This window comes from Aythya marila (assembly GCF_965140915.1).
Source record: "Aythya marila genome assembly, chromosome: 1".
Classification (NCBI taxonomy): domain Eukaryota; kingdom Metazoa; phylum Chordata; class Aves; order Anseriformes; family Anatidae; genus Aythya; species Aythya marila.
In genome coordinates this window covers 65,321,804-65,346,489 of record NC_139042.1, presented here as the reverse complement: position 1 = coordinate 65,346,489, position 24,686 = coordinate 65,321,804, and the positions used below count along the sequence as shown (strand labels likewise).

Sequence of the window (24,686 nt, the reverse complement as noted above, 5' to 3'; positions counted from 1 at the left end):
TTTAGCCTTTGTTTGGTTTCCTCCCAGCGAGCAGCGAGCAGGCGGCGGAGGACAACCCCCCCCCCCTCCACGTTCCGTATACAATTTGTGTGTTTTCTTTTTTTTTTTTTTTTTTTTCCGGAGAGAGAAAAAAAAAAAAGAGAGAGAGAAAAAAAAAAAAAGCCAAAAAAAAAGAAAAATACAACGACCACAGAAGGGGAAGGAGGAGAAGAAGGCAAGGCGAAGGCAGCGCGGAGCCGAGGCAGGACGGGCGGCGGACGGGCGGCCGGCGGCGCGGCGCGGAGCGCTAGCAGGTGAACCCCGCGCCCCGGCGCCCCGGCGAGGCTGGGAAGGCGGCGGCGGCGGCGGCGGCGGCGGCGGCGCGGGCGGCGGCCCCGGCAGCGGCCCCGGCAGCGGCGGGCAAGGGCGCTCGGCCGGCAGCCGGCGGCGCGGCGGCGGCGCGGCGGGGGCGAGCGGCGGGCGGCGGCGGCGGCGGGCGCGGGATGGCCGCGGCCACGTCTAACCCCTACCTCCCCGGCACCGGCATCCTGGCGGCCGGCTCCATCGTCCACGCGGACTCGGGCGGCGGCGGCGGCGGCGGCGGCGGCGGCATGCAGCCGGGCGGCGTGGCCGTCACCTCGGTGGCGGCGGGCGGCTACCGCGGCGACCCGGCGGCCAAGATGGTCCAGAGCGACTTCATGCCGGGCGCCATGGCCGCCAGCAACGGCGGCCATATGCTGAGCCATGCCCACCAGTGGGTGACAGCCCTGCCCCACGCCGCCGCCGCCGCCGCCGCCGCCGCCGCCGCCGCCGCCGAGGCCGGCTCGCCCTGGTCCGGCAGCCCCGTGGGCATGACGGGCAGCCCCCAGCAGCCGCCGCCGCCGCCCGACGTGAAGGGCGGCGGCGGGCGCGACGACCTGCACTCGGGCGCGGCGCTGCACCACCGGGCGCCCCACCTGGGCCCCCCGCACCAGGGGCACCCGGCGGCCTGGGGCGCGGCGGCGGCGGCCGCCCACCTGCCCTCCATGGCCGGCGGGCAGCAGCAGCAGCAGTCGCTCCTCTACTCGCAGCCCGGGGGCTTCACGGTGAACGGCATGCTGAGCCCCCCCCCCGGCGGGCAGAGCCTGGTGCACCCCGGGCTGGTGCGCGGCGAGACGCCGGAGCTGGGCGAGCACCCCGGGCACCACCACCACCACCACCACCAGCACCCCGGGCACCACCCGGCGCACCACGGCGGCGTCAACAGCCACGACCCGCACTCGGACGAGGACACGCCGACCTCCGACGACCTGGAGCAGTTCGCCAAGCAGTTCAAGCAGCGGCGGATAAAGCTGGGCTTCACGCAGGCCGACGTGGGGCTGGCGCTGGGCACCCTCTACGGCAACGTCTTCTCGCAGACCACCATCTGCCGCTTCGAGGCCCTGCAGCTCAGCTTCAAGAACATGTGCAAGCTGAAGCCTTTGTTGAACAAGTGGCTGGAGGAAGCCGACTCCTCCACGGGCAGCCCCACCAGCATCGACAAGATCGCGGCGCAGGGCAGGAAGAGGAAGAAGCGGACCTCCATCGAGGTGAGTGTCAAGGGGGCCTTGGAGAGCCACTTTCTGAAATGCCCCAAGCCCTCCGCCCAGGAGATTACGAACCTAGCGGACAGCCTGCAGCTGGAGAAGGAGGTGGTCAGGGTTTGGTTTTGCAATCGGAGGCAGAAAGAGAAACGGATGACCCCCCCGGGGATCCAGCAGCAGACCCCCGACGATGTCTACTCGCAGGTCGGCACCGTCAACTCCGACACGCCGCCCCCTCACCACGGACTGCAGACGAGCGTGCAGTGAGGGGCACCGACAGGGCCGGGGAGGGGGACGGGGAGGGAGCTCGGGGCACCGCGGGCCGGGCCGGGCCGGGCACCGCCGCACCGGCCCCGGCCCCAGCACCGGCCCCGGCCCCGGTAGCGGTACCGGCAGCGGCAGCGCCGCGCACACCCGCTCGCTCACACACACACACACACACTCACACACACACACTCACACCCGCACGCACGCACTCACACACACGTACACACACACACACACACGGTCCAGGCTCGTTCAGACTGCTTGTGTTTATATATATATGGATAGAGGCGTGCATCTATATATATATATATATATGTGAGAGCGAGACCAAGAGGGAGCGGTGGAGGAAGGATCCGAGCGAGAGCGTTTAGACTGTGCTGGGTAAAACGGGGCGGAGATGCGGTAATGCACCAAAACTGCAGATGTGTCGGGGGGTTGCTTGTGGGAACAGGGGTTGGCCGGGTGGGTTTTCGTTTGGTTTCTTTAGGGTTTTGCTTTTTTACTCCCCCAGTTACCCCTCTCTCGCAGCGAGGAACGCCACTGATGTCTGCACCTCTTCTCTCCCCTCCTCCCCCCCCCTGCACTCTCCCCCCTATCCCCAAAAGGGCTCTGTTCTCTGAATCACAGAAACTTTTTCCCCCCCTTTCTCCCTCTCTTTTTTTTCCCCTTTATTTTTCTTCCTTTTTTTTTCTTCCCCCTTTTTTTTCTTTCCCCCTCTTTTTTTTTTTTCTTTTCTTTCCTTTATTTTTTTTTTCTTAAATGGGAGCAATCCAAAAAAAAAGGGAAGCAGAAGCAAAATAATCTGATTAATCAGAGGGGGCCTGCTGCATTCCAGCACCCTGTTTTTCTTGGCCAAACTGGAGAATTTTGGTGCAAGGCAGACATCCACTCTGAAAACATATATATCTATATAGCTATATATTCTGCAAAAATGAAAAGGGCCACTTTTTCCAGGAAAAAAAAAAAATATGCACACAGCACTAAAAACAAGCAGACTGCATAGGGAAGCAAATACATATATATATATTTATCTATATATATAGGTATAGCTATAGAACAAAAATATGGAAATAAATGCCCGCACACCGAAAACTGACCCCGAGGAGAGAGGGGGGAGGGACAGACACCGGGGGGAGGGTGGGAGAAGGAGAGGTTGTTGGTCCCTAAAGTTCGAGCTCTGTAGAAGGACTTTGCATGAATTAAGGGAACCAGCGAGAGAAAGGGAAATAATTCAGGGCTGTCAAAGTCCTGCTCCTGACGGCTGCCAATCACCATGGAAGAGTCATAAAAAAAAAAAAAAATCCACTGCTAATATTTTTTTTATTAATATTTTTATTTTTTATTTCTGGACTGATTCAGATAAAGGGATTTAGAAGGACTGAGCATCTGCAGCTGCACTTATCTGAACTTCTCCTCTCCTAAATCCGTTGCCAACTTTGATTGAATGGGTGCTGTGGATGTGATTATATAATACTGCCATTTCCAAGCAGTGTTTTTGGTAGGTTTTAATAAACAGACTTTTCAAAAAGACGGCAATATAGAATTGTTAGATCCGTTGTTGATCTAAAAAAAAAAAAAAATTTGCTTTATATTTTCATTAAATGACTTCTTTTAATATTTTATTCAGAATACCTATGAACTGCTGCAAAACGGTAATTTATTTTTTCCCCAGATCTTGTATTACGTGTTTTTTTCAGACGAGCACAAATCAAAATGAAATGAAAATATGGACAGTTGTTAGGTAATAAGGGTATCTTTTGATGTGATAATTTGATTGTAATTTAATTTGAGTAGTGATTCCGTAAGAGCTGATTGAGAAAATAAATTTGTTAGAATGAAAGAGTCTGTGTCTGATGCATAAACCACTGTGTCGAAAAAAAAAAAAAAAAAAAAAAAAAAAAAGTTCTCGGAAGGCAAATGCTGCAAAAGCTGATGTGAGGGGCTCCCCCAAGCCCAACCTGCTCTCCGCACACCGCTCGGGGTCCCTGGGGCTGCAGCCTGCCAGCATCCCCGCCGGGTGCTCAGCACAATCCTCGCTCTTTCTCAGTCAAAATTCTTAATATCGTCCTCCACCCGCACAGGGACCCCGTGGCATGGGAAAGTGAGGCGAGATTAGAGGTGATAAAGGGCCACGTTTCTCCGAGAGGGGATGGTAGCGTTTGGATTTAGGATCGCACTTCAGGGGCAGGGCATGCCCGAGTGTATCCGCCGATAATCAATGGCCGATGCTGAAAGCAGGGATGTTTCCAAAAGTTCACTCTTGTTTTCTCTCTTCTCAAACTAAGGCTCGGGGAGGGGAGGGGGGCGAGCTATCAATGATTTTGAAGCATTTCGTGTCTGTGCAAAGATTGGGGTTTAATTTATCGAAGGAGAGGGTGCTTTTTTTCTTATTTTTCCCCAGAAGGATATACAGGATAATGCTTCCAGCATCCTCCGCACGGTTCACCGTTTCTGTTGCTGCTGCTGCTGTTGTTTGTGGTTGGTTTAGGCTTTTTCAATGGGGTGTGAAGTGGTGTAGCAAGAGTTTTTTTCGTTTTGTTTTGTTTTGTTTTTCTCTCTCTGCGGTAGTGCTGCCATACCTTCTTCGCGAGCAAGCGTGCGTGTTAGTGGCGGTGAAGCTGCCGCTGGATGCGGTGGGTAAGCCTGTCAAATTTATCCGCTGAATTTATGGCGATGTGCGGACAAGTGACTGACCGTTTCGGCTCGCTTCATTCTGAGCCGGGGACGTGGTGGGAAGCAGATAGCTGCTGCATTTAACGCCTCAGCCCGCCCCCACTAACGCTGTACGGGAGAATAAGGTTTGCTTTTATGATCCATCCAGTCCGTGGCTCCTTCCTCGCCTTCCTCTCCCTCCCCCTCGACCGCTCCCCCCTCTCCTCCCCCACCCTCCCCATCCTTCGCTTCTCTACGTGCTATGGACGCAGGGGTTAAAACCCCAGAAAACCGCCGTAGAAACAACAAAACATTTATTCCTTGCAGATAGGCCCGGTGTCAGTCCATAAATCAGGGGCGAGCCGAGCGTGCCGGGATGCGGTACGCGAACGCCGCTCAAACAGCACCGCCGGTTCGACCCGGGAAACCCTAAAGGCCCTGCTAACACGGAAGAACAAATAATAATGGTGATAACGGTGATTAAAAAAAAAATAAATAAAACACAAAGGGAGAAGGAAAAAAAAAAAAAAAAAAAAAAAAAGCCTGACAGGGTAAAGGACGCTGCTTCTTTGTTCGCTGTAGCAGGAGCCCGGCCGGTGTCGCGCTTATGGGAACCGGCCCCGGGGCGCAGGCGGCGGGCGCTCGGGACACGCGAGGAGGGACCCGGTGCTGGCACCTTGTGGGGGGGGACACAGGGGGCCGTGGGGCACGGGGAAGGGCTGGTGACATTTCTCGGCGGGGTTCGGTTCCTGGGATTTGGATGGCAACAAAGAGCTAACATCCAGGCTTGGCGCTGGTTGCCATTAGAAGGCAACCTTTGCGGTTTTGCTGCGTACGAGGAGCTGGGATTTAAAGGGTTTGGTAGCTTGCGGTTGTAGGGACTTGTAAAATGTGCCCGGTTCCGTCTGCTCGTCATGCACAAAAAAGTGAGGCCGCGCTCGTGTCCCCCCTCCGCTCCCCCCCATCACCCCCCCATCATCCTCCTCCCCCCCCCCCCCCCCGAAACTGAATCCTCTGAATGTATTTGGGAATTTCAGGGCTGTGAGCCTGCGAGATAACCAGGGGTAGATAATCACGGAGAGGTTTGGCGTTAAGGGTGATATTGTTACACGTGTAAATAATGAAAATATTGTTATAGATCGCCAGATCTCCTAATGAATTTCGTAATTGTGTTCATTTATAATATCAGTGTTCTGTGCTTGGTGACTGAGTCGGCATCATTTTCCTTTTCTCCCTCCTTTTTTTTTATTTTTTTTTTCTTCCTACCTAAAGGAAAGCCAAATGCTTTTACAAAGTTATGTTTGCTCAGTCTGGGTAATCCCGAGATGTGATTATTTATAGTTTACATTCTCATTTCCTGCGGTCCTCTGCTACGCCCTGGTCTTCTCACTCCCATCCCATCCTTCCCCCGTCTCGTCTTGTGTACAATAAATCATTTTCAGGTGTATTTAAATAGTCATCTCACCGCTGCCGGGCCGCGTGTTTCCCGGGATTCAGCCAAGAGCTCTGCCTTGGTTGAAAAACGCAGCGGTCCCTCTCGGAAGTGATCTCTAAAGAATCCTCCTGCTTTAATGTAGTGACTCGTGTTTGCACATTGCAATGTTCCCAACTCGTTTTGTACGGCCGGGTTTTAATGGAACGCTTAGGGAATAATCGGTTCCGATAATTTTATCAATGAGTGTAACATTTGAAATAATCTTAACAATCCGTTTTTTTTTTTTTTTTTTTTTAATGATATATTTGTAAAATATTTATCCTGTTGAAAGCAACAACATATTGTCGTATTTATTCGTTTATTTTTGTAATAAATGGTCGACGCCTTCAAGCTGCTACTTCTATCTATTTACGCAGGTAGCCCTTTAGGGGCACAGTCCTATTCGTTCCAGTTCGCACGAGAGCGTAAAATCACGTCTGGGGCTGGCAGCTGCAGGACAGCACTGTAGGCATGAGCTCCTTCGCCACATGCAGTGTAGTTTGCTTAAGTTCCAGGGTAATTAATCAAACTCTAAAAGGGATGCAACAAGTCCTGGCCTCGGATGCGGGCGAGGAAGGAAGGGTTTAAGGCGAGGAGGAGGTGGCGAGGCCCCCAGGAGCTCAGGTAGGGCGAGGGGAGCGCTCTTTCTGGGGCGAGGAGGATGGCTCAGGGCAGCGGAGGCACATGGCCAGCGAGCCCACCAGGATTTTCAGTTGCAGTTTGCGATAATTGAGCGGGTGCAGCCTTCAATGGGAGGCTTGAGAAAGGCGAAAAGAAAGGGAGCGAGCGACCCCGTGGTATCAATGACACAGCAGTAGGGAGCTTTGCTTTTTTCTTTTTTTTTTTTTTTTTTTTTTTTTTTTTTTTTTTTTCCTTCTCCTTTGCCCGACAGAGGCTTTGGTGAGACAAAAAGCGGAGGGGTTAAGGCCTGATCGAGGGGAGGCTAGCCTCCCTCCCGGCCTCCCCGCCGCCAAACGAGCAGCGGCACCGGGGCGCTCCGGGACCCCTCGGGGCCGAGGCCACTCGCGGGCGCCCCACGCGTGGGCAGCCCCGACGAGGCGGCCACCGCTCCCTTCCCCGGCCCCAACCCCGACCCTAAGTCCGACCCCAAACCCCGTCCTCGTCCCCTGAGGACCTTGTGGGGGGCTCCGGTGGGTCCGGGGCCGTGCCGGGGTGCGGCGGGCGGGCGGCTCGGTGGCGGCGGCGGCGGCTGCTGCGGGTCCCACAAGTTGTGTTCCTCGTGGCGCCCATTGAGCAAAAAACCGCACGATCCTTTCTCCCCGATTTAAATTTCGCGGATGAATTACCATACAGCGGTTGCTTAGCAACTAAATTCAAGCCGGGCTAAGAATATGCAAGCTTTTTGTATTCTCATTAATAAAAATGCCACTCTGACACAGCAACCTGACTTTGGATCACTGCAACTTCTGTAAAAGCCATAGGAGAATACAAACCGGCTCCCCCGTTTAATTACAGATCAGAGTGGCTTGAAATGTGATGTTTTGTTAATCTATCTCCCTAAAAGCGATGTAAAAAATAACGGCTTTTCAAGAGCAGTGGAAAACTACTTTTTTTTTTTTTTTTTTTTTTTTTTTTTTAATGGAGCTGTCTCCTGGCGCTGCTGATAGCTGGAAAGCGAAACCTTTCGGAGTCCTGCAGCCGAGCATCCTCTCTCCCCCCCCCCTTCCGTTTTCGGTTTGCTGAAATCAAAAAAACATGAAGACTTTCAGAGCCACGGGGGAAAAATGCATATATGTATTAAGCTGCAGCCCACCAGCGCGTTAGGGAGGCGAGTATCAGTGCAAAAAGAAAGAAAAATGGGGAAAACTTCAAGGTGCAGCAGCAGGAGGGCTCAGCCCCATACTGCAGGGCGCAGCTCAGGCAAGCAGCGAGTGGGTGCTTGGGCCGGGGAGGGCGGCAGAGGGGCCTCCAGGGACACCTTGTTGAATGTTTGTCTCCCAAATTTCTTTCCACTTCTGCTAGCGTGTCGTCTGTGTTGCTCTTAGATCGGCGGAGATAAGATCTTGGCGTTCGATGCAGCCAGATCTTGTGGAATGACCTCATCCTAGGAGGACTGTGTGTGTATATATAGGAGTATTTAAACATAGACTCTACACCTACATGCGTAGATATATATAAAGCTGTGTGTGCATGTGTGTGGATAACATAGATCCCTGTGTGTGTATATACGCCTGCAGCAGCGCAGAAACTTTCCTGCCAAGTCTCGAGTCCCCAGGCAGGGGGGACGGGGGCCACAGAGCGGGACAGAAGGTGGCCGCTCTGAAGGGCACCACCAAGAGCAGGCCAGGGCGTTTCGGCATGGCAGTGAGTGCAGGGTGCTGGTATTAAGAGTTGGAGCTGCTGGTTTTTGTGTGCTATTGTGTGTGCCTTCAGCTCCCTCATAGGGAAGGCTGGCTGTGGGACAGGCTCGCTTAGTTTCTTCTTGGCTATGTTTTTTTTTATTTTATGGTGCTTTTTCAGCAGCAAAAGGCTAAATCCTAACTTCCTCCCTTCCCCTCCCCATCCCCACCTTTATTTTCCCCCCCCTTGGAAGTACTAAAACACAAACTGAATTGTAAGAAACCCAAACCACATTAAAAGTTGCTTGGGTCCGGGCATGTGTTTTTCTGATGGGGTTTGTCCACAGGAGGGGAAGGGGAACTCAGAGGGCTGTCCGAGCTGTGCAGGTCACCAAGGAATCAGGGGGTCTCCCCTCCCTTTTCCCTCCCAACCCCCTTCTCTCTCACTCTCTTTTGAGGTTTTCTTTTCTCCCCTGAAAGGGGGAGGATGGCTTGAAGGGGGGTGGTCAAGGGGGGTAGACGTTTTCAAACGTGAGTTTGTGATGGAGGGAGGGAGCTCGCTCTCTCAGCAGGGTTTAGCCTCTACTCACTTTAAAACGTAGAACAGCAGACAAAAAAAAGAACCCCATATAACAAACACCGAGGGAAGAAAGGCAGTGAAGTGAGAACCTGTGAAGACTCGAGTCCCCCTGAATCTCAGGCTCACCCAGAGCTCTAGCAGAGTGTTTTGCTTCTCTTCCCAACGGTTATAGGATGACTATCACAAAGCTACAGCACAAATAATCATGTTCCCTTCCATTCTGCATCTCTCCCTCTCCCTAACAGAGTTGAGATTAAAAGCCAAAATCTGAACGCAGCCCTTGCAGAGCAGCAGGATTGTGCCAGTACATATGTTTCCCACTCACGTGTTGAAAACTGTACCTTCAAACATAGGCTTGTTTCTGATAGCTTGCATTTCTTCAGCTGCAAGGGGGAAAAAAAAAAAAAAGCTAAACATAACTTTCCTGAATTGTTCCTATTGCGCATGTTGGTGGGGTGAAAAGACAGCGCTACATCAGCTCGATACCTTCAAGGCAAACAGAAGAGGGTTAGCAAGACACGCTCACTGGCACGACGGGCGTACCCGAGCAGAGATCTTTATTTTACACTTGGGATGGTTCAAACCGATTTGACAACAGCACTGAACACCACAACGTAATCAGTTTGGGAACAAACTTTCCTTCAGGGCAGTGCGAGGTGGATCTCGGCTCCTTGATGCCAGACGTTTGGGCTCTCCACGTGTCCCCTTGTTGCTTTCCTTGCAAGTCGCGTAGTGCAGAAGAGGATTTCTATCTATGGGGATGGTGCTTTCGGATCCAGCTGTTGTGCCATGCCCGCCAAAGTCCAGACACGGGGTGCCAGCAGAATTGGTCTTTCCTCAGAGGGAGCCTAAAATGAGATGAGGAGAAATGGATTAGAAAGGGGAAAACAGCTGGCGATTGCTGCCCTTGTCGGGAGTAGGCCTGCTCTTAAACCCAACGTCAAGGCACCGCGATAGGCGTGTGAAATGACAAAGACAGACGCTATTTCTTTCCCAGGTCCATGTTGAGTGTAGAAAGCCAAAGGATTGTTGACTGTCTTGTGTCCGGGGCCATCCTTTCAAATTGAAATGAATTGATTTAAAAAAGCAGGGGCTTGGCTAATGGGGAACCGCATGGCTGCTATATTTATGTGCAGAAAACCGAAATTTAAACAACTTGAGGCAGTGTGGGATGTAGAAACGTTTTATATATAGTAACCTTTTTGTTATTAGTTTTGGAAGTGCTTGGTGATGCTTCCCTGCCAGCGCTCCATCGAGCTGACTGTAGAGCATTGAGCGCGCGCTACAGCCGAGCAGGGGCTGTTTGCTCAACAACTCCAGGCTCCATTTCCAACTGGAGCACTATTGCTGTACACTCGGGGCTACTCGCGTAAAGCCTGGTAGAGCACTTCGCCCAGCACGAGGCTGAAATACCAAAAGCAATTGCCTGGTGGTAGGAGGCTTCAGATTGGGGTTTCTTTCGGCTATTTTTCTTTGTTTCCTTGGGGTTTTCCCCCTCTGTGTGGCTGCAGGTGAGAGCCAGAGGACGGGGACACCAGAGGTTGAGTTTGGGTCCACCTCTCCACCTCCCTGCCAAGTCCAAGGCATCCCGAATATTTACCAAGTACAAAAGAAATGAGAACTGCTGGGCATTGATCATTATTATATCCCTGCCCCGACAGAAAATGGGCCCAGGAAAGCAGAGCTGAAACTAATCTTTCGAAAAGAGGGGAAAAAATGGCTTGGTGAAGAATTGTGCTGGAGAAACATACATTTCTTTCATCTTCTAGATCTCTCATTCAAAACAGGGGCCCATCTGCCCGAGTGGGACATTTCTCAAAGAAATCTAATAGATGTTTGTTCCAGAGACCACACTAAAGCCACAGACCAAATGTAAGGTGCAAGGCTCTCCATTTGTTTCTCCCTCCCTCCCTCTCTCTCTCGCACACCCCCACACACATGCAAACATACATTTCCTTCTCGTCCTAAAATAATAAATTATCTGCTCTCCAGTTCTGCTGCCTTCTCTATTTTATGCAGATCCATACCCAAATGTGTACAAAAATTCTTAACTCAGTTTGCCGAAATCGCCTAGATTGTCGGGGAAATTAAACTAAACAAGGAGCTGTGTGAAATGTTGAACTTTAAATACCATCCGCTACCTCGAGAAGAAGAAAATGAGTCAATAAACACTCAGGTTATCTGCTACGTTTAGATGATCGTAATTAAAAGAATTATTTTGTTCGTTTTTTTTTTTTTTTTCCTTTTTTATTTATTTATTTTTAATGGTGAGAGCTCCCTTGTGCTCTAGCAGTGAACGTTTGAAAATGATGCTCTTTTGGGCTAAGGGATGGGGTTAGCGTCTCCCTTAGGTGTTACCGATGGATATGGATGTGCCTAATCTTATGAATGGTAGGTGGATTTCTGTGGCTCCCAGGCGAGATGACAGCATCACCCTCAGCGGCCCAGAAGAGGCGGCTTTTACCTGAAGAGCTAGGCTTGGGTTTGACGCCCTCGATGTCGCGGTGGGGTTCGGTTTGGGGTTTTCAATTGCCCTGCCAAGGCGATGTTAACGCCGCGTAGAGCAGGGCCGAGGCCGGAGCGGAGCGAGCCCCGTCATTAACAATGGCAGGAACAAAGGAAGGGGACCAGTCAGTCACCTTGACGGGAGATGCCCGCTTTGTTCCTCGGCCCCCAGCTGCATCCCGACGCCCCTATAGGGAAGCATCTCCCGGGAAGGAGCGATCCCCTCCGGCCGCTGTCCCAAACCCAAGCACCCTCCGCAGAGCTGCCCACGCACCCCGCTCCGCACGGAGGCTGCCAAAAGCCTTCGCTCCCTCACTCCTGCTCCCATTTCTCTGCTCTCTGCTCCCCTGGCAGCGCCCACGGCTCCAGCTCCCGGGGCTCGCCGCGGCCGCCCCACGCGGGGGGCTCCGCGCAGCTCCCACGCGGGGACGGGGCGAGCCCCGGGGGCTGCCTCCCGGCCGCCAAAACCCGCGTCCTGCTCCTTTTGCAGGGAGCAGAAGGACAGACCGACAGGCTCCCCCTCCCCGCCTCACCCCACGCCCCGCGTGGCAGAAGGAGATCCCCACGCAGCGCCGTGGGAGGCTGGGGAGGAGCGGGCTGTGACAGTGGGGTCTCCATCCCTGCAGCCCCATGCTTGTGGTCGGGGCAGGGGGACGGAGAGGGGGCTCCCCTAACCCCATCCTGCAACGCAGAGAAGGGAACCCCCGGCCCCTCTCGGGGCTATTTTCCCCCCCTTGGGGTCCGAGGCCGGGGGACCTCCTGGCTCTCTAGGAGGAGGTGAAGGAGACCTGGCGACCTAGCCCGGTGGTCTAGGTTGGACCTAGGTGGATGGAGGCCCGAGGAGAGCCGCGGAGATGCTGGGTGCTGCCAAACCCACACTCGCCACGCGTGGGGAAGGGGTCTGGGGATAGCGGAGGTGGTCAGAGCCTAAAGTCCTTGCTTCAAAGGTTACCAGCTTGCTTGCCCAGGCTTCAGAGAGGGGACAAGGGGGAAAAACGACCAGCAGGACGACTGGAGGTTTCAAAGCACCGAAAAAAAAAAAAAAAAAAAGCCCTTGGAGATGCTGGGGACTCGCCCCCAGCCCTTTTCCCTGGGATGCACGCGTCGGGGGAGCTTTTCTCGGGGTGCTCTCCAAAAAGGCCGCCGAGCGCCCCTTTTGGCCTTGGGGCGCACGCACCTGCAGCCTCGGGACCCCTCGGGGCTGTGCCGGGAGTAAAAAAAAAAAAAAAAAAGCACGGGGCGAGGCGGGGGGGGGGTCCGGATCCTGCCCCCCTCCCGCTGGGAGCCGCGGCGGCGGGGCAGGGGCCGGCCCCGGCAGCCCTTTATGCGCAGCGGTCAGCAGCCGGGTTGCGGCTTTGCAGCTGCATGCAAATAAATTCCCCGGCGATAATCTAATGCGGGTGTGCTGCCCCGACGACAAAGTGCCTGCACAAACGCAAAAGGGTGTTTTTCTTTTTTTTTTTTTTTTTTTTCTTTTCCCCGGGCGCCAACGTCCCCGCAGCCGAAAGAAAGAAATAAAAATAGGGAGGGAGAGGGAGAAAGTTGCTTAGGACGCGTGCCACATCAAAAGCAGCCTCCTTTTGTGCTTCCTGCACCCCTGGGAGAAGACCAAGAGCTGCTCCAGCTGGACAAAACGATTCCACGCGTGACGAGCAGGGGAGAGGTGCCCTGCCCACCCGGCCGCCCGTTGCCACCTTGTCTGTCCCCTTCCCCCGGGAGAAATGCATCCCTTCCCCACCTTTCCATGTTATTACAATTACAGCTGTGGGGGCTGGCGGTGCACACTGTTCTTCTACCTTGCAGGTAGAAGTTGTTTTGCTTCTTTGGTCTGCTGCTCTCCAGGAAAGGTCCGTCTGCATGTAGAAGGGGAGGGCCGGCTGGTGCTTTGCTTGCCCGTGTTATGCAAAAGCTGAGCAGAGTCAATGGGATGGGGAAAAAAAAAATAATAAAAAAAAAAAAAAAAAGAAGAGGGCGAATCCTTGAGAAAGAACCGGAGTGGGAGATGGAAAAAAAAAAATCCCAACAACCTAAATTCAGAAAGGATGGGAGGAGTGTAGTTTCTCACTTTGTGGACTCCCATAAAAGAAATATAATAATAATAAAAAAATCGTATTGAAGGCTAAGGCTGGGAGGGGGGCAGATTTTGCTTTAGGGGGTGCGAGCTGGCCTTGGTGACCCCTCGTGTCCCCCTGGACGGGCTCTGCCCCCCGGGTACCCCCTTTCCATCCCTCCTCCTTTCCCCGTCCCAAAGTTTGGTAGGGAGCTTGGAGGTGGGGGAGCATTATTCCTAGGGAAAAACCCGTTCCCTGGCAGCAGAGGGGCAGCCCCCCCACCTGCCGGTTCCCCCGGGGCGCAGGCAACGGGTGCGTGCTCCCCTACCCCCGGGGGGGCTTTCCCAAACTTTGCCCAACTCTGCCACCAGCCGGCCCGGCTCGCTCCCTGCCCGGCTGGGCCAGCCCAGCCGCCGCTGTCCCCTGTGGGATTTTTTTTTTTTCCTCCCTCCTCTCCCCCCTCCCTTGACTCTCCTGCCCACCGCTGCCTCCTTTTCTCCGCGGACAAAGCAAAAGCCCCGGGCCGAAGCGGCCAAGCAAACAGAGCACGACAAGCCCCCACCTCTGCTGCCCTCTACACAATGCGAGCTCTTGGGGAGGGGGGGAAAATCTCCTCCGGGAGGTGCCCCTCGCTCCGCACCCCCTGCTCTGAGCGGATTTCGGCACCCGGAGCCTGGCACCAAAGCTGCCCCCGCACCTTCCCGCACCCCTATGCGGGCACCGGGCATGGGCTGAGAGGGTCTCAGAGATCCCCGGGGGCAGGGGGGGCACCCAGGAGCATCCCCCCCTCTACGAGCAGCCTCCTCTCCCCTCTCTGGGAAACTGTGTTTAAAACAGCAGCTGAAACACAATTAATTGTAACTGATTAACATGGATTAGTTTGGCCTCCGAAGCACTTTAAGTCAATTCAGCAGCCATAATAATAATTAATCCATTAATAAGGACTATTGGTGCTCCGCCGCTAACGCCAGGAAAAGTTTCCCTGCGAAGTACAGGTGGCAGGGAGTGCTAAAACGAAAACATTCGCATGCAACTTTTTAACCAGAAGGGAAAGCACTTTGGTTATATTTGGAGACATGTGTCTCACACATTTCCCCCCCTCCCTTTTTTTTTTTTTTTTTTTTTTTTGTAAACTATGTAAGAATAAACATTACAGCTCTGGGCTTTTAATTTCTCCAGATGGAATCATAAAGTACCTAGTAGATTTTTTATTATTTTTTTTTAATACTATACAATTGAGGACACATGTCTGCTTTTCCCAGTGAGGACCGAGAAAGCAACTTAATTTGAAGGCACAGCAACTGAACGGCGTTGGGAGCGACGCACTCGATCAAGTTCACTTTAAAAGGCAGGAAACCGCCGAGAGCGCAGCACCTAAAGTTTTTCTCCATCCCACTCGATCTGCGGGGGAAGAGCTCCCGGCTGACCTCCCCCTACAATTTTGGCATTTCGGACGGCTCCAGGAGCGCACATGGCCAGCGGGGGGAGGCTGCCCGGCCTCATCCCGCACTCTCGGCCCCGAGGGGATGCTCCGGGGGGCTCCTCCCGCCTGAGCTCGGCTCCGCGCCCCCAGGAAAATAAGAAAAACGACGCTAATAAATAATAACAAACTCCGGGGTGTCCTGCCCTCCAGCGCATTATCAGGTTTGTGGTGGGGAAGACCACAGAGCCCCCTCGTCGCCCTGCCGGGAGCCCCCCCCTCTCCCCAGCCCCGCGGTTCCGACTTACATGGGTTCAGAGCAAGGGGCTCCCAGCGAGAGGGTGCGGGTGAAGGGTGGCTCCTTTACTTCCCCTACAACTCAGGTCCTGCCTGCGAGCCTCCAGCCCCGCGTCATCTGGGCACTGCAGACACCCGGCGTTAAATATGCATAAGGAGCAGTTCCTTTTCTTAAAGGAGAACTTACCCCAGCGGAAAGTTCACAGCCAAGCGCCAAGCTCGGGGGGGGTGGGGGGTGGGGGGGGCGGGAGGGCTTTGCTCTGCTTCCCCCCCCCCCCCACATACACACCCGGCGGCCCTAACCCCATCCTAAGGCAGCGGGGACCGGGACACTCGGGACACCGCTGGCCTAAATCGGCCACCGGCTGCCTCGCAGCCTGCGGGGCTTTCACCGAGCAGCACCCGCAGGACGGGGCCGGGCGAGGCAGGGGGGACAAGGGGGGGGACAGGGGGACAAGGGGGGGACAGAGAGATAAGGGGGGGCGGGCGCCGATCCCCCCTGGATCCCCCTCTGCGGTGCGCAACGCCCCGGAGCTTCCCCGCGGCGGTGGCTGAATTCCTGGAAACTTGATTTTTTTAATTTTTTTTCCTCACTGCCGCGTCCCGAACGTCCCAAATAAATAATAAAATAAACCCATAAAATAAAATAAAAAGCGAGGGCACGCACGGAACTGAGGGAAACACCAAACCCCAAAGCCCAGGCAAGCCGCGCAGGTTGCCCGAGCGGCTTTTGGGAAAGGCAAAGTGATGCTGGGGAGGGACGGGGACGCGCACACGGCTCTGCCCGAGCTCCCCCATCCCGGGACCGGCCCGAAATCCCCCCCCCAAGTCCCACCCGGTGCGGGAACTTCCCCTGGAGCAGCACCGGCACCGGGGGTCCCGACCCCCGCCTTGCCCTGGGGACCCGAGGAGGAGGCGACATCGCACCGCCGGGTGTCCCCGTTTCGGACAATGAGGCTGTTCTTTCTTTTTGATTTTTCCCCTATTTTTTATTTATTTATTTTTTTTAACACGTGGTTGTAAAGTCTGTAGCGCCATCTAACGGGGGGCGGAGGCCGCTCCGAGCCGTGCCGCGCCGCCCAGGGCAGGGAGCAGCGGGGGCGGCACAGCTCGGCTTGGCACGGCTCCTCCCGGGACCCCCTCGCCCCCGGTATGGGGCAGCGGGGAGGTGCCCTTGCTGTGCTTTGTATCCCGGACTGTGGGCTGTCCCCCCCCCGAGCAACCCCCAGCCTGCGCATTTTTAATTTATTCGCCTTTATCTGTGTCGTTGTAGATGCGAAGAGTTGGTAAAGGTACTTTTTTTTTTTTTTTTTTTTTTTGGGGGGGGGGGCGGGATAACGGAGGGAAAAGAGGAATGAATAAATCCCAAGCTGAACAGAGCAGAGGGTGGATGGGAGGGAGCCCTCCCAGCCCAGCATATTTGAGATATTTGACATCCCTCTTCTGGGAGGGCCCCAGCAGGCTGCTGCATCCTGCAGGCAGTGAGGGTCCCCATTTCTGCTGCTGCTTTGGCATCCCAGCGAGCTCTGTGATCCCAAAGCTTTGGAGCGTATGCTCATTTTGAAGGTTAAATTACGACGTGGCCCTTTTGCCAGGGCACTGCGACCATGCCCGTGTTCACAGCCAGAGCAATGCTTATTTTGGGAGGCAGCGGACCTCCCAAAATGAATTTGAGGCCCCAAGCGAGTTGCCCAGATTAGCAGCTTGCTCACCCCAGTCCCGCGGCAGAGGCAGCAAAATGTAACAGAGACTGTCCAAGGCAGGTCTGGGCTCACATAAGGTCAGAGCCAGTCTCTACAGGCACCTGCCACCTCTCTGCATCTCTTGCCACCCCTAAGTGCCTCGTGTTACAATGAGGCGTTTCTGCTAACCCAGGGTAGAGGTTTTTCATCAGGTTTAACATTTACTTTCACTCTGCTTCTGTATTACTGCTACAGATGCGGAGTCTGAGCAACACCTTTAATGACACATACCGGCTTTGCTGTATTTACATACGTCTTCCACGTTGGCAGGCAGGTCCAAAGCAGCACAGAAATCTTTCTGTCTGTGTCTCAGGTCATAAAATATTAGTGTAGCCTTGGCTAGCAAAAGGTGCATTTGCATCAGCCACTCAAACTTTATTTATGTTTCAGCCCAGGTTCTCCAATGCCCTTGGCTATCACTTCTGCATGCTGCAAATCCCACGGGACTTGGATGGACGGGTTACGTTTGCCAAAGAGATTTTGGATGATGAGGCACCTGAGTGCCACTGACACCCAATGGCTCCTAAGTTTAGCCCTGCTAAGGCATTTAAGGCCAGCGCAAACAAAAGGTTTAGGCTACAAACACCTGTGTGGTCCCAATTTCTTCCAGATTCCAGTAGGGACATAAAAGCCTAAACAAGAGTTACAAGTCTAAATCTTTTGTTGAGTGTGGACCTTAGTCTTAAATCCCTAAAATATTTAATTTCTAACCCCCTTTTTATTTTGTTGTAAAATCCAAAACATCTTTGATGGGCACCATGATGTTTGGAAATGGGGTTCATCTACCTAGATTGCCTACACCTTCTGAGGAAAAGAATGGCCAAATATGCAGAAAAATCTAAAAAAAAAAAAAAAAAAGCCTGAAATTCAGCTCTTAAATCCCCTGACAGCTGGAAGTAGAGTTTTTAGGTGCTCTCTCTTTATTTATTACATAGAGCAAAAAAATCCTACACACCAGAAGGAATCTGAAGGGCAAGGTGACCAGGGCTGTATCCCTTCTGACGGTGCTGCGTCATGGGCCACTACATAAAAAAGACAATTAGGCGTTGGTAATGACTGCCTGATCAATTTTCTGCTGCATGGTCAAATTGTATCGGATTCCGCATTTTCAGAGGTGAAAGTGTGATTTATAATTCCCATCCCTTGTAAACTTCTGACATCTTCTGAGCCTAATAATTAAAAAATAACATCCTCACACTTATTCCAGGTTGTGAAAACAAACCCAGCTTCACAGGGCTAAAACGAAGTAGAGCACTGCCACTGAACTGGTTTTATAGGCAAGAAATTGGAAACGCATAATGTGTATATCCTCAGACAGGAATAGATTTTCATTCTTGAGTCTGGGAATGCTCATCTGGTTCTCTAATTGGGAGGAAGAGCAATTTCTGTCTACACTGAAACAAGAATGTATTTTCAGGGCTATGGACAATAAAACAGACAGCCTCTGACAGTTGGGCTGGGGTGTCTCAGAGTAGGCACAAAAAATCAGTCACACTCCAGTTCATTAACCACCTATGAAGAGTTGGGCTAGAGAGGTTTATGAATACATCCAATGAAGGATTTGCATGTCTAAAAAGTTAGTTGTCTCACTACTTAGCTTTCGAGTGCCTTGCCCTGAGGCTGGCATCCCTCATGATGTTGTGTTTGGCACCAGGGCTCACTACGCTGCAAGTGGAGAAGGTGTCTACAGACAAATCTTTTGTGCCTTGTCCAAAGCCATGCTGCTCAGTGAAGGACAGGAACAGCAGAGAAGCCCTGGCTTGTGGTTACTTTGGCAAATGTGAATTATGGGTTTCAGCTAAGAGAATCTTTTAAACTGAGAAAGGAAAAGTTTTTCCTCCACTCTTAGCTGAAGAGCAGTGGAAGGACGGCTGCCCCAATGCCTTTCGGTGGAGGATTCCCCACTCTGCTTCTTCAGTCGCCCCATGCCACCACCCCACAAGGAGTGTGAGGCCAGAAGGACAGCAGATGGCACATTTTGTTGTCACAACTTGCAGATTAGGAAAGGTCCGCCTGACTTTGGTGAGGGAGAGCCACTTTTAGCTCTGCAGTAGCAGATACTTGTTTCTGTCAGGTGGGATATAAAGACTGGATTTCAACCTAAAATATGACACCTATTGTCTTTTACCATGTAATCTGGAGTAATTCAAGATTTTGTCATTCAAAGAAGTTAAACTTTGGCTTTGAAATTATTTCAGTGTTGTGTTTTCTCATACTTGAAAGGTGAGTACAGCTCCTTGAGGTAACTCAAGGCAATGCATTTCTGTCTGCAGCCCCAGGAGGACCATAGGCAGGAGCAGCTGTGGAAACTCAGCTGTGCCGCTCAGAAGGGTCAGCCCATCTAGCCCAGCTTTTGATCCCAAAACTGCTGAAGTCACAGAATCACAGAATCATTAAGGTTGGAAAAGACCTTCAAGATAATCTGGTCCAACCATCACCCTACTACCAATGTCACCAACTAAACCATGTCCCTAAGCTGTGGTGGGAGGTATCTGTTCCTCCAAAATCATTTTGCTGAACCATTGGTGAATTATGTGATGGGACTCTCCTTTTTTATTTTATTTTTTTTTTCCTCTGTGGGTTATTTCTGATTCAGATAAAAAAAAAATCTGTCAGCTCCGAAGACTGCTCTCATAGTTCCTCCCTTGCTGGTGGACAAAGACAAGGGACCCAACCCTTTGGGGGTTCCTCTAATAAAGCAAAGAGTGTATGAATTCCTTTGTACAAAAATGAAGTGGCTTCATCCCCATGAAGGTATTCATTTAAAGTCAGAGTAGTTTTCAGAAGTGCTAGGGAATAAACAGACTCAGTGGGTGCTCGGTCCCTCTGTAATTCACGTCCCCTTCATGTAGATGCCAATGTTTTGACTTGGCTGGCTATCTTTAATATTTGGGTTTAAAACTTTTGGCCCATGTGTTCTGTTTCCTCAGGGCCCTCTAATCTTTAACTTTTACCATAGAAAAATCTTAATGATTTCAAGGTTCCACCTTGCTAGCAATATGGTTTGAATCAGATACACTGCACAGAGACTATTTTGATTTTAAAAAAGACCAACCTTCTGGTTTTATTTCTGCAGGTATGAATAAAAATCTGAGATCCTGTGTTTAGAGCTTGCCTAGTCTTGATAGCAGACAGCATGAGCGCTGCGATATGGATCAGTGATACAACATGTTTTCCTTCATTAAAAACACAACCTAGACATTAAAAACAGCCTGCTGGAGAATCATATTCATTTAGTAATCATGTAATTTCACAATCAAGGGGTTACTATCCCTCCTCCCCCCTCCCCCCTTTTAGGAGTGCCCATGAATAGAGAACATCTGAGACCAATAAGTTTGTGATACCTTTTTCTAAAAGCAAGGTCTGCATTTCAAATGTGGCTTCAGCAGTTGAGTTATCAGATCCAGCACTGACTGCAGATGGGATTTATCTTCACTGACGTTAGGCACATACTGGTAATGCATTGGCCAAGTCTGGACAGCCTCTGTATTTAGTGGAGAAAGACAGAGGGCAATTCATGCCCACCTTCCTAGGCACCTATTAAAGGGAGCGATGTGTCACCTTTGGAAGCTGTCTGCATTGCTCTGGCGATTATAGTAGAAACCCACGCAGCTAGCTTGGTTGTAGAGCACCAAACCAGATGGCTGAAGTTAGGGCAGACGGATCCTGTCCTACCTCTCTGTGGGCACAGCAGACAAGGAGAAGCTGCTCAGGGACTCGGGACTAGTCAAGATGAGCTGTTGCTACTAAATGTGACTGTATTTTGCCCGTATCAAACAAAATATCTTGGATGGGCTCTCTTTTAAAAATGGGTCTGACTTATACTGTGGCTGGTGGCCACAATGCTCAAGAAACTGGATTCCAGCCCTCAGCACATTTGATCAATTTATGATGATGCTGATTGATGTGCAGGTTTAGTTTGGCACTGCTCTGCTTGCCATCTTGTGCTGCTTCTCTGAGGCATGAGGTCTTCTAGTTTTTCTCCAAGACGGCAAATTGGACCCTCACTTTTGTTCAAACATTTTCTGTATAATCACATGAGTCTAGGAGCCAGGCATTAAAGGAAATGCCAAGCAGCATGAGACTGGTCATAAAAACAAAACAAAACAAAGACCTCCAAAATCCAAATTGAAACTTGGCAGAACTGTGTATAGGAATACCTTCTCATGTGGTTGCACGGGGGTGCTTTACTCAGGGCTAGCACACACAGATTGTACAGAGCTAAATTTACACTATAATAAACTCTCAGATTTTTCTCTCTTTACCCAGTTAGTGAGACCTCATGGTTTGGGAAGCTATGAAGGCAAGGGAGCTGCTGGGCTGGGCTGTGGTGGAAGAGACATTTATACTCCAAAGCCTATTTTGCTCCAAGGTTTCATGTGTCAGCTAGTGGTGGGATCAATAACACCAAACCTGGGAGGTCAGCAGCCCAAGACAGCCTGCTGCACTGGGCTGGAAATGAGCCAGTTGACAGAGCCATGGCAGAAGTTGAGTGTGCCTCAAGAGAAGAGCATGGTGATGCTGAGAATGGCCTTCTGAAGCAGCAGAATTCAAGCACCAGTTTCTTCAGAATATATCTCAGGGTGGCCTGCCACCTTCATTGAAAACTTCAATCCAAGGACCTTTCTGGAGAAGCAGCAGGAGCAGATGAGCCCTGTAGACAGAGGAGAAAATAGCCACCTGAGCAGCTGTAAGAACTCCATACATATTATCCCAGTGAATCCAAAAAGGAATTTCCCATTGCCTCTCATAGGAGGATGCCCCCAGCCCTTAGCTCTCTACAAGTAGATTTAGCCTCAGACTGGGAGAAAGCATCACTGCATTCATATGAGATAGTGTTAAACAAATGTCCTAGGTCACTTTGTTTTCTCTTTTGTTGTTTGGCTGGCAGGCAGGCAATGAATGGGGCTTATATTTCAAATGGAAAAGTTTAGCTGAGTATTCAGGAATGGCTGAGGAAAAGAACGTGTTAAATTTTACATGAAAACCTATTTTCTTCCTCTTTCACCATTCAAGTTACTGAATACTAAGCAAACTCAAAAAGCTTTTTACAAGATTTGTGTCTTTCTGTTTCAATCTAAGTTTGGCAAACCAGGAAAAGTTTGGATTTGAGAAACAGCTAAAAGATCTATCAAACACTGAAGGAGGCCTTCTCTCATCACACATATCTTTCCCTTTACTCCCTCCCTCAGATATTCAGCTATAGTTAGAACCACAAGACTGGAAGGGACTTCTTTGACTAGCAAGACCTCCTCTTATGTCAAACAGTGTCATAGATTTGCTTTCACCAACATATCAGACTCAATCTGAAATGCTATCAGATTCTTGGTGCTCGCTGTTCCCCCCAGCAAGACTCCAATGCTAGGAAATATCTTCTGATTTGCAACCTTGATGTGTTGTGGTGAGCTTCTTTATTCTCAGTCCTCACTTTTTGTTAAGCTTTACAAGGTAAGTTACCCAGGCCTCTTCTTATTTCCTCGTGATCATGTTAGTCATATTTCTGCAGTGCTTCCAGATGGTATTGAGCAATCCTGCCCATGGGTGCTCGGAGCTGCCCACAAGGTCTCTCTCTCTCTCTCTGTCTCTTTTTTTTTTTTTTTTTCTGTGTGTGTGTGTTAAAGCACTTTTGTATCTGTCTCGCTGGTTTTTAGTTACCTGTTTTGAATGCTGGGTCACACTGTAGCATGAGAGTCACCTTGGATGGTGTGGAAAGGTTTTTCTGCTTACTTCTAAGCTCAGAGCAATTAGGACTAATTGTACCATCAGCCCTAACTTCACATTTATTGATTAATTTTTAAATAAATCCTGTCCAAGAAAGTTCCAACAGACTTTGGTGTGTCCTTTCCTTTTACATTTTGTCCCGTTCCCTGTTTTGCACCTGGCCTTTCTTTTAAAAGTCATAAACTAATGTACCTTTGTTGAAGTGGTTATACAACCAAGATTAGTCTGTTGCTTCTTCTTCAGATTCCTGAAACTTTTAGTTGTGCAGACCTGCAGAAGTTCCAGGCCTCTTTCACATTGTTAATGCCTGGACTCTGACTTTACGAATCAATACCATGAGTTTACCAAATACTGCCCTTATTAAACCTTATTAACAGGCTCATTTATTAATTCCATTTTATTAGGAAATGCCAATCCCTGATCACTTGAGACATATTTTTTTTTCCTTTTCACTATAATCATTGGTTACCAAAAACAAGTCTAAAACAGTATCACTTCTCACTGAGAGTTTTATTAACAAATTTCCCAACTACTACATCCAGAAATATCTGGATCCTATCATGATTAGTGTCATTTATTCTTTGATCTGTATTTGGGAAGGTAAAAATTTCTCTGCATACTAGCCCAACAGAACTGTTCTCTCTAATGGCATTACTTCTGACTTTACCCACAACCAGACCAAACCAGGGGGTTGCACTTTCCAAACACTCTCTTTTGCCTTCTTCCCCTGACGTGATTCTAACTGGAGAAAATCCTGCTTTTTGCATGCCATCCCTTCTGCACGTCCTTCTTTGCAGTGTTTCATATCATTAACGCTCAGCTCTCTGCCACCACCTTCACCTTTATCTCTGCCTTGCTGAATAATGCATGCGCTTCGAGACCAGTGTTCCAGCCATGATTGCTATTCTGTTGTGCTCCCGGTGTATACCTGTCCTCCTTAATGCCCTGTCAGCTTAGTTCATGCTCTTCCCTTTTTTGGTACATAGAGTGTTGTTAAATATTTCTGTGCCCCATACCACAGCTTTGTTAAGACCTGCTCCTGACATTGTATTACTGACTTGGAAGGAGCTCGCATCACACTTTGCACTTTCTTTCTTCTTATTCCCCATCACTCTGATCACTGAAATTTCTTTGTCCTTTGGCACATCCTCATGTACCTGGGCTTTCTCCTCTGGTGTTCTACGGGCGTGTGGAGATTATTCAAGTCTCTGTCTCTGTACCCTTCATTTCTCAGTTCAAAGCTCTGCTTATCAGTCCTGCCAGACTTGCTTCCAGAAGGCTATTTCCACAGTCGCTCAGATGGAGTCTGTCCTTCAAAAAGGGTCTTCTTTCAGTAAATATATCCCAATGGTCAAACATTGACAGTCCTTTGGCTATCTGTTGATCTTCCTCAAAGCACTTTTTTTTTTTTTTTTTTTTTTGCCTAATTTTTATTTCCTACAGCATCAGGAAATGCTAGACCCCAGCGCTCTTTTTAAGTAAGTAACATTAAAAAAAGAATTCGAAAAATAAAAATGACATCTGCCCCAAATCTCCAGCAAAACAGCTCTAAAAGCAAACTCCCTCATGCAAGCAGCCAGCCCAGAGAGACAACGGAGATGCAACCGGAACCAGCAGTGAATATTCTGTTCCCCCCTCAGGACTTCTTGTCTACGCAGAGAGCTTTGCCATCCTTGCTGTGTCAGTCAGAAGCATGAAAACAATTGCCTGAGGTAGACAGAACAATATCGTGTGGAAAAAAAAAAAAAAAAAGGAAAAAAAAAAAAAGAAAAAAAAGTCTTTCTGCTGGTATATTATTTTGTTCATCAAAACGGTTCCACTGAGGTGACTCTGTTGGTATTATATTAGTGTAGCTTTGCTGGCAAGCTTTTTCACGTGTAGCAAACAAAGTCTAATGGAATAGCAGGCAGCAGGGACTACACCGTGTCCGTTCTACCACACCAGTTTGGGGTAAAAATGAATGTCATGTGAGAAAGGGTGGTAACAGCCCACGGTTGAATTACAAAAGGCTATGGTGGATGCCCTGGTAAATGTCCTCTGCTCACAAAACTTCCTCAGGAGTCACTATTTCTGAGCTGAGGGCTAACAAAAGTTCATCAGCCTCTTCTGGAAAACTAATATTCTAAACATGTTAAG

General features: G+C 50.6%; 1 protein-coding gene across 1 annotated transcript; it reads left to right on the top strand.

Annotated features, from left to right (window-relative positions):
- Positions 1-379: 379 nt before the first annotated feature.
- On the top strand, positions 380-3,642 carry POU3F3 (POU class 3 homeobox 3). Its single transcript, XM_082775301.1, has one exon. The coding sequence runs from the start codon at positions 483-485 to the stop codon at positions 1,806-1,808; it is 1,326 nt and encodes a 441-aa protein (XP_082631427.1). The 5' UTR covers positions 380-482; the 3' UTR covers positions 1,809-3,642.
- Positions 3,643-24,686: the final 21,044 nt, after the last annotated feature.